The sequence below is a fragment of the Chrysochloris asiatica genome, unplaced genomic scaffold (assembly GCF_000296735.1).
Source record: "Chrysochloris asiatica unplaced genomic scaffold, ChrAsi1.0 scaffold00154, whole genome shotgun sequence".
NCBI classification, from domain to species: Eukaryota; Metazoa; Chordata; class Mammalia; order Afrosoricida; family Chrysochloridae; genus Chrysochloris; species Chrysochloris asiatica.
Genome location: NW_006408672.1, coordinates 7,930,970 through 7,940,824, shown reverse-complemented (window position 1 = coordinate 7,940,824; position 9,855 = coordinate 7,930,970). Strand labels below are relative to the sequence as shown.

At 37.6% G+C, this 9,855-nt stretch overlaps 1 protein-coding gene across 1 annotated transcript in view; it reads right to left on the bottom strand.

The window, feature by feature from the left end:
* Positions 1-9,855, bottom strand: part of BRWD1 (bromodomain and WD repeat domain containing 1) — a 197,519-nt gene that overhangs the window by 116,717 nt on the left and 70,947 nt on the right. The window contains exons 9-12 of the mRNA XM_006870863.1: positions 5,459-5,529; positions 4,190-4,290; positions 3,016-3,056; positions 2,175-2,279 (exon numbers count right to left, since the gene is read on the bottom strand). Coding sequence (XP_006870925.1) covers positions 2,175-2,279; positions 3,016-3,056; positions 4,190-4,290; positions 5,459-5,529 — 318 coding nt within the window. The remainder of the gene's footprint in view (positions 1-2,174; positions 2,280-3,015; positions 3,057-4,189; positions 4,291-5,458; positions 5,530-9,855) is intronic.

Sequence of the window (9,855 nt, the reverse complement as noted above, 5' to 3'; positions counted from 1 at the left end):
CTTTCTGCTCCCGTAAAGATTTTCAGCCTCAGAAACCCTGTTCAGGGTCACTATGGGTCGGAACCGACTCGACGGCACTTAACAACTACAACTTCCAAGTTACTATCACTTTTTTTTTTTTACCCCAAATCCTATCTTAAATATTCATTTATTGAAAGGTTAGGAAGATAAATTAATGTGGCACTGTGGGCTAATGCATCAGACTGCAAAGTTGTGTGAACTGCAAGGTTGGTGGTTTCAAGCTCACCAGCTGCTCCCAGCTGCCCCTTGGAAACCCTGTACAGGGTCTCTATGGGTCAAAGGAGTCCTGGTGTGGCGCTGTGGGTTAATGCGCCAGACTGAAAAGCTGTTTGAACTGCAAGAGTGGCAGTACAAGCTCACCAGCTGTTCCTCAGAAAACCTATACAGGGTCACTATGGGTCAGAACTGACTCGACAGCACTTAACACCAACATTGTCAAAGGATGTGCCTGAGCTGGTTATTTTGTTGAGCTGGAAATGAAATGGCACTCATCTCTTTATACTTCCCTACAAACTACTGCTATGGGTCACTTGCCAAGAATGGTCTTGGAAATGAATGTCTACATTGTTGTGCAGCCTTTATAACAGTGGTATATGCAACATTTCTAGGTATACTATGGTGCAGCTACTCCTCATTTAGTGGGCTTCATTTTATTGTTAGTGTGGATTTTAAACATTGCGGATTTATGGCTATCTTGAGTGGAACAAGTCTATCACAGCAGCATTTTTTCAACAGTATGTGCTCAATTTGTGTCTCTCTTTTGTCACAATACCTTCCCCAATATTTCAAACTGTCTCATAATGCTATTATTACACACATTATTTGTTAAGTACAGTGTAAATATAACTTTCATATGCATTGGAAACCAAAAAAAAAGTTATTCGCTTACTTTTGATATTTGCTTTATTGTGTTGGTCTAGAACCAAACTCACAAGTGAGGTACGTCTATAGTTAAGTAGTAAACAGTGAGGAAGGCGAGAGGCTGAGTTGCTTCTAAAACTATAAAACACATTCTTGACTGCACACAGCAATAACAACAGACCACAAAGGAGTAGTATAGTGGGTTACTCAGTAGGTTGCTAACCTCAAGACCAGCAGTTTGAATGCACTGAGAATGATGAGGCTTTCTGCTCTCATAAAAATATTTTCAATGGATAAAAAACAACTGGCATGCCTACTGTAGGCTGAGCACGGAGTTTTTGTCATACCATTTAAAATTCCCCAAGTTATGCTTAAAGTCTCAGTCTCATTTCTGAGATGATAAAACAGATGAAAAAATATCAGATTATGTTTTCAAAATCATATTGTTTTATTATAAACAGTGTTGGACTCCTGGTGTGGCACTGTAGGATCAGCACTGAACTGTGAACCACAGGTTGGCAGTTCAAACCCACCAGCAGATCCTGGAAACCCCAGACAGGGTCGCTATGAGTTGGAACTGACTTGACAGCACTTAACTACAACAACAACATTATAAACAGTATAAATACCATTTGAGCCAACATGTGTTTCCAAAATACATACAGTATCCATTACTGCCTTACATATATATGAATAAAAGTCTTTCAAATCTACATTGTTAATCTTGAGAAGAACTAAACTCAACAAAAAATTCTCTTATCATGCTTGGAACTTTTGGGGAAAAAGGGGAACAAATGCACTCTAAGTCAGGTTACAAGTCAAAGCTTCAGGACACAAAAAAATTATTCCTATTGGAGATCAATTAGTTATAATCTTAAAGTATGTTTTCCTTCTCTAGTCATCATACTATACTTTAAGATGGGTTCCTGACATGGAATTTTAGGATAAGCACTGGACTACTAACCACAAAGTCAGCGGTTCAAACCCACCAGTCACTCCTGTGAGTTGAACTGGCTGGACGGCACTTAACAACACTCTAAAAGAAACTTCCAAACTTGTAGTTGTTTTGTAATGTTTTCTACTGTAAGCGTTTTTTTAATGCAATGGCTGCAAGGAGGCTAATGCTTTGAGCAATGGAATACCACCTTTTGTTCTTTTTAACGTAAATCTAAACATAAATTCTTTTAGATACAAGAAACTTAAGTTCTATTTATAGATACGCAATAGGTAAAGTCATCTATTTAGCCATAAAAAAAGAGGCACATTAGCCACAGCAAACCATCTGTACTTACCCTGACATTCTGGTAGCCATATCCAGCAAAATACTTCTCCATTCTAACTGCTCAAATCTCCAAATCCGTGCCGTTCCATCTCTGCTACCACTTAAGAACCTTAAAATATTCAGAAAAAGACATTATACTTGCCACCAAGGCCTACAGTAAAAATTATTTTGTTGAGTTCAAGTCAATCAGCAGATAGCAATTGAAAATGTAGTAATTTAAGGTATATCTGGGTATACAATATCTGGTTAGCTATCATTTGCCTGACCATGTCAGGCAAAAAAATCTCTTGTATAATGCACTACGTTGAAAAGACAACGTACAGCAATCACTAGGCAACGGAAATAATGGGAAAAATAAAGACAAAGAAAAATTACAAAGAGCAAAAGCTCTATTTTAAGTACCTTAACTCTAAACTCAAATAAATTCACATTGGTCATTATACAAAAATAAATCATCCTTTTAACAAATTAAGATGCTAAAAAACTGCAATTTAGGAAATTAAGTTCACAAAGGAAGATATATTTTGAAGTAATGAAAATTTAGTTGCAGGGATGTTACATTTTTTCCCTGTAACTACAGTAACATGAGGAAACTCACTGTCATTGCACATAATTTATCAGTACATCAAACATCTGGTCAATGGTTACTACTTTGGGTCCTAGAGGTTACCAGAAACTACAATTCAAAAAGCTTACATTTCATGAGTTTCTCCACAGCCCTACACACTTTTCATTAAATTGACATATTTACTAGTAAGTACTTACAAAGTATAAGTTGATATATTCGCTTTTCTAATGTGTAGTGCATTAAAGTTGTCTAAAAACACCCACACAAACAAACACATACTTACCTGTCTCCACTGTTACAAAACTGGATACTATCAACTTTATCCTAAAGGGGGAGAGAAGAAACACAACCACAAAAATGGTCAGCCAAACTGTTTGTAAAAAAATAATAATAACAACTTAGTTTTAGTGTTAGAAGCCCATTTGGTTTAACAAGCAAGAGATTTGCACTTGTGTTGTTCAGCCAATCCTTAAACCGGTATTATGCTGTACTTTTAAATGCTAAGACTCCTAACTATAAATCTAGCAAGTTTACTAAGAGATCATTATTTTCTAGAAGACAGGCATATCAGAGAAAGTTTTGCTTCTAAAATTAAAGTTGTATTTATAACTAATTACAGCTGTATAAAAAGTATACATGTGCAACGTGGTCATAAAGTGTTTTGTTGGTGTTAAGTGCCACTGAGTTGGTTCTCACTGACAGCAACACTGTATAGGGTTTTCAAGGCTTTACATCTTTGAAGGAGCAAAAAGCCTGTTTTTCCCATGGAGCAACTTACAGGCTCTAATTACTATTCATAGTTCAGTGCCACCTCATATCCTATAAAGCATTTTGTTGTTAAGTACCATCGAGTTGGTTCCGACCCACAGTCACCCTGTATTGGGTGTCCGATGAGCAGCTGGTGAGCTTGAGCTGTCAACCTTGCAGTTCAAACAGCTTTGCAGTCTGCTGCATTAACCCACAGCACCACAGGTAAAAATAAAGTATATTCACATTGGTACATTTTTCTCTTTCCTTTTTTAAAAAATTATTTGTATCTACATTTATCAAACCTTTGAAGGTAGATTACCTTCCCACACAAAATTTCCTCTAGAAGAAATGATGGCTAGACCACTGGAGAGCAATCCAGACTACTAACAGATATAAACCTTACTATACATTATAAATTTGCACTGCAATTTCATGAGTTTGGTTAAGATGAGTAAGTTCACTTGATTCAAACACCCAGATCAACTGTCAGAATCATTTTTTTTTTTTACTTAAAAGCTAAAATAACCACTGTAATACTTGTAAATCTCAAAATCCTGAAGTGCAAATCTTGACATCCCTCCTCTTTAAATGCAATTCTTTGCATGTTTAAGTCAAAATTAGTACTAGTAGTAATTTCCCCTTAGTAATATTTGCCTATGTACCAACAGGAATATTATTAACAATCTAAAGAATTTTAAAACACTTACAGTGTGGCTTTCAAGTTCAGCAATTTTTTCAGGTGCTTCAAAACCCAAAAAGTACATTCTGATTACATGATCAGTACTACCTGTGGCTAAAAACATACCACCTGAAATAAAGATGTTTAAATAAGATTTAACCACTCAGTTTACAACAAATGCCTCAAGAAATCAAATCTTGATATTAAAGCAATACCTCTTAATCTAACACTAAGTTGATTTCAACATATTCATAGTCTAATTCACTACTTACAGGTTTGTTTGTTTTTTTAATTTAGCTTAAATAAGCAAAGGTAATTCAGATTGGAAAGACTCACTACTTTCTTCTGCTTTATTAAATGTGGGAAATAACCATAAGTGCTACTACTAAAAAAATGCTTGAAAAAGGGGCTGTGCTTTCATTAAACAACTCTACATGCCTAAATCTATCTTGTTGTTGGTAAGTGCCATGGAATCAGATTCGACTCACAGTAGCCCCACACAGGGTTTCCAAGAAGTGGCTGGCTGCTGGGTTTTCCAGCTGGTGGGAACCACCAACCTTGCAGTTAGCAGGCTTGTGCTTATCTTGCAATGACACAACAGGACTCCTTAAACCTAGATATTCATGAGGAAAACCCACTGCCATTAGCCAATTCCAATTCAAAGTGACACTAGTATATAGTTTCCGAGGCTCTGAATCTTAATGGAACCAGACAGCCTCATCTTTCTACCACCAAGCGTCTGGTAGGTTTGAACTGCCAACCTTGCAGTTAGCAGTCAAGTGCTTATCATAAAGAAACACTAGAACTCCTAGCTATAATTTACTAAAGTTTCCATCTTTTTCTAGAGAAAAAATCTTTGAGCTGTCCTAAAAAATAAAGGTCACCACACAAGTTCATTGTATAATTAAAAGAAAAGAGGAACGATTTCCCTAAGATATCATGTGTAAAAAACTAACTTACATTGCAAAAAAAATTAACTTTAGTGTGTTTAAAAACGCACACCAATTTAATTGCATCATACACATTGGGTACCTGGCTCAGGAGTTGTTTACATGGAAAACTTAAGTCTTTGTTAGCTGTCATTTATACACCACTGAATCTCATTATTACTAGAAATTAGAGAAGAAAGAGCAAATGGGGAAAAAAAGAACAAGGGTAAAAGCTAACTCAGAGAATATCCTAGAAGACCAACATAATGAACCTCATTTTCCATCTATCTGACAAAGGGCCTTACCATAATGTGATCATTCTAATAAATGCTAAATTAATACTAACAAAAATAATTAAGTTCTCTTACCAACACTAAAAGAAGAACAAAGCATTTGAACGCCTGGCCTAGGCTTTTCAGTGAACTTCAAGGGACGTGGACTTTAAAAGAAAAAGAAATTGATTAAAAATACAATAGTTTAATATATTTGTTTTAATACATCACAATTAAATATCAGAATAATTTCTATGCACCAAGTAGTTCCACTGTGCTTTTAAAACTGAATGGACATGAGAAAACCTTGTCCAACCTCCAGCTTCATATCAATAATACTACACACAGAAAGGGCAGGCCTGTTAACCTTGTCTTGCTCTGGTAGCGTAGTGGTTACGAATTGGGCTGCAAACTGCAAGGTCAGCGGTTGTAAACTACCAGCTGTTCCATGGGAGAAAGCTGAGGTTTTCTGCTCCTGTAAAGATTTACAGCCATAAAAACCCTGTACAGTGTCGCTATGAGTCGGAACTGACTCCATGGCACATAACAACAACAACTAAAGTTCAGAGTCTAAATCTAAGCGAACCCATCAGTCTGAGGAGCTGGGTATACAACGACAACACTAACCAAAAGAGGTGTAAATCCAGCTACGTATGTAACATTCCGTTTTCTAGTTGTTGTTGTTAAGTGCAGCGAAGTCAATTTCAAATCACAACAACCATTTTTGGGGTTTCCAAGAAGCAGGTGATGGTTTTTGAACCACCAACCTAGTAGTTGGCAGTCCAGTGCTTCCTTTACCGTGACACACTACGGCGCCAATGTTTTAATTGTTGTTAAGTGACGTCGAGTCGGTTCCAACTCACAGCGACCTTATATAAGGTTTCAGAGTAGTAGCTGGGGGATCTTGTGGTCCAGTGCTTATCCTACATCACAACACCAGTAGCCGCATTAAAAAGTATAAAGAGATGAAATATATTTTCTTTCAAACCAATACAAGGGCTAGTCAAAAAGTATTTACAATTGAAATCTCTATTAAACAGAAACATCAAGCTGTGAAACGATTCTTTCTGGATACAATCTTCCATATAGCAATATACATTTCTGAAAGCAGTCTTTGTATCCCCTCCAACTTTTCCCTTAAGAATTCTGTGCTTTTTGATTTATACATCAAAACAAGAGTTTTGGCATTCTCAAGGGACTAAAATCACATTCCTTTTCATATTTTTTTGAGTTTGTGAAACAATCATAAATCTGAAGGGGCAAAATGAGGATCAAGGTGTGAATGGGGTAAGGTTTCCCATCAGAGACAGCCCTTGCTACACCTTGGAAAAAACAGTAAACGCACTGTCGTGATGGAAGAGAAGCCTTGTACACAATTTTCCTGCCTATCTTCTAATGCAGTTTTCAATTTTCTAAAAACTCCTTCATAAGATGACCCTGGGATCATCCTGTGTAGGTACAGAAGATCTATCACGATTACTCCTTTACAGTCCAAAGCAACAGCTGTTCATACTCTTCTGAGCCGAACTCTCAGCCTTCAATTGAACTGGCTTAGTAGATCCTGGACTCGTAGTATGGCACTGTAGGATCAGCACTGGACTGCAAATCAAACTACCAGCTGTTCCGCAGGAGAAAGATGAAGTTTTCTGCTGCCATGAAGATTTACAGCTTTGAAAACCCTGTACAGGGACGCTATTGAGTTGGAACCTACTCCGCAGCACACCACCACCACCAGCAGCAGCAGCTGCTCCTTGGGAACCCTATACAGGGTGACTGTTGTTGTTGTTGTTAAGTGCCATTGAGTCGGTTCCGACCCATAGCGACCCTGTAACAGGGTTTCCGAGGGTGTAAATCTTTACGGGAGTAGAAAGCCTCATCTTTCTCCCGCGGAGCGGCTGGTAGTTTCGAACTGCTGACCTTAAGGTTCGCAGGCCGATTCGTAACCACTACGCTACCAGAGCTCCTTATACAGGGTGACTATGAGTTGGAAACCACTCAACAGCACTTAACAACAACAGTCCATCCATGGTAGCATAATGGAATATGAATTGTTTAATGTATTTGTTTAAATACATCACAATTAAATATCAGAAAAATTTCTATGCACTAAGTAGTTCCACTACACTCTTAAAACTGAATGGACATGAGAAAACCTTGTCCAATCTCCAGCTTCCTATCAATAATACTACACAAAGAAAGGGCAGGCCTGTTAACCTTGTTTTGCTCTGGTAGCGTAGTGGTTACGCATCAGGCTGCTAAAAACATGGTCAGCAGCAGCAGTTCAAACCTACCAGCTTGCTCCACAGGAGAAAGATTAAGGCTTACTGCTCCCATACAGATTAACAGCCTTGGAAACCCTATACAAGGTCATTTTGAGTTGGAATCGACTCCACAGCACATAAATCCTCGGAAGCTATTGTTTTGACTGGATCGTACTCTTTGGATCTGGTTATGATCTGTTCCAGAAAATGTCATTAGCTTCAATTTTGCTCAAAAGACTGATAAAAAAAGATTGGTCATGCAATGCTTTTGGCACTCATCAAGCCAAAAGCTTACTGAGGCCACCATGCATGCTTAAACTGAAAAATGTCAAATAATGTGATAACTTAATTCCAATAGCTATTTCATCATTGGGATTTTTAGGGTCTTCTTCCACCAGTTTTTGGACATTGGCCACAGTTTCTTCATTCATTGAGGTTGATAGTCTTCCTTTTCTCTCTTAGCTCATCTTTGAGGTCTTCCATATATTCCTAAGAACACTTGATCTAACTATTGTTTACATGGGGCAGAATTCCCATAGGCTTGCTGCAGGGCTTCAGTAATTTAGGAATGTTCACCTAAATTGTTAAAATTTTGCTATCAGCCCTGACTTCAGAATCATTTTTTCTTAATCGCACAATAAGTATCCTACTTTTTAATGCAGGACCTTATCCAGAGAAGCAGCGAAACCAGAGATGGAGGCAGAGATGGGGACATGGAGAGAGGGAGGAGCTGAGGACTCTATATTCATGGAAAGAGAGGGACTGAGAGCTGGCAGCCAGGAGGCAAACTTGTAGAATGTGCCCTTTGGTGGTGTAAATTATTATATATGCTTTTTTTTTGGGGGGGGGAGGGGCCCTAACATGAGTAGCAAGAAGTAATGTTAAATGATGGTACATGGAGGGGATTATAATAATTATAATGAAACAAAGTATACGACTTTTTGAATGTATAACTAATGCTATGCCCTGTAACCTTTCACTCAATTCACAATAAAAACTTTTATTTAAAAAATAACAGGAAGTATCCTATTTTAAGACTAAGACAATTTTATTACTGAAATTTTCTGCAGTCATCCACTGATCAAGATTTTAAAATAGTCTAAACTTGTTTTGTTTGGAATAAGTAAGTGCATGGATAAACTGAAAAGCTTGTTAGGTGTCGTCAACACGGTTCCGACTCATGGGGACCCTATGCACAACAGAACAAAACACTGTCTGGTCCTGCACCATCCTCACAATTATTATGTTTGAACCCATTACTTCTATCACTGTGCCAATCCATCTCCACTTTACCAAGCATGATATTCTTTTTCCAGGGACTGGTGCCTCCTGATAACATGTGTCAAGTATGAAAAAAAAATCTCATCATCCTGGCTTCTAAGGAGCACTTGACTGTATTCTTCCAGCACAGACCCATATGTTCGCCTGCAACACCGTAACTCAAATGCATCAATTCCCTACGATTTTCCTTATTCACTGCCCAACTTTCAATATGAAGTTATTGAAAATACCATGGCTTGGATCAGGTGCACCTTAGTACTCAAAACAGCATCTTTGTTCTTGAACAGTTCAAAAAGGTCTTGTGCCATAGATCTGTATAACACAATACATTCTTTGATTTCTTAACGGCTGCTTCCGGAGTGTTGAACATGAATCCAAGCAAAATGAAGTCCTTGACGACGTCAATCTTTCTTCCATTTATGTTATTTACTGCTCCAGTGATGAGGACTTCTGTTTTCTTTACACTGTGTAATCCAAACTGAATGTTGTGATCTTTGATCTTTATCTTTCAGCAAGAAAGGTGTTATCATTTGCACACTGCAGGTTAATAATGAGCCTTTCTGAAATCTTGATGCCATGTTCTTCTTCACATAACCCAGCTTTTTGGATTATTTTCTAGCATTCAAATTGAAAAAGTATGTTGAAAGAATACGACCGTGTCACATACCTTTCCTGATTATAAATCATTTGGACTACGTACAGGTTTCTCATGAGCACAATTAAGCATTCTGGAATAACGATTCTTCACTATGTTAGTGATAGCTTGTCAGGATCACATAGTTGAAAGACCAATTTGCATATTCAATAAAGCACAGGCTAACCATGCTAAAGCAAATAAAAGAATTGAAGAGGTCCAAGAGCTGAACAGAAAATTTCAAAGATCAGCTGGAGAAGACAAAACCAGGTACTACAATAAAATATGCAAAGATTTGGAACTAAAAAACTAAAAGG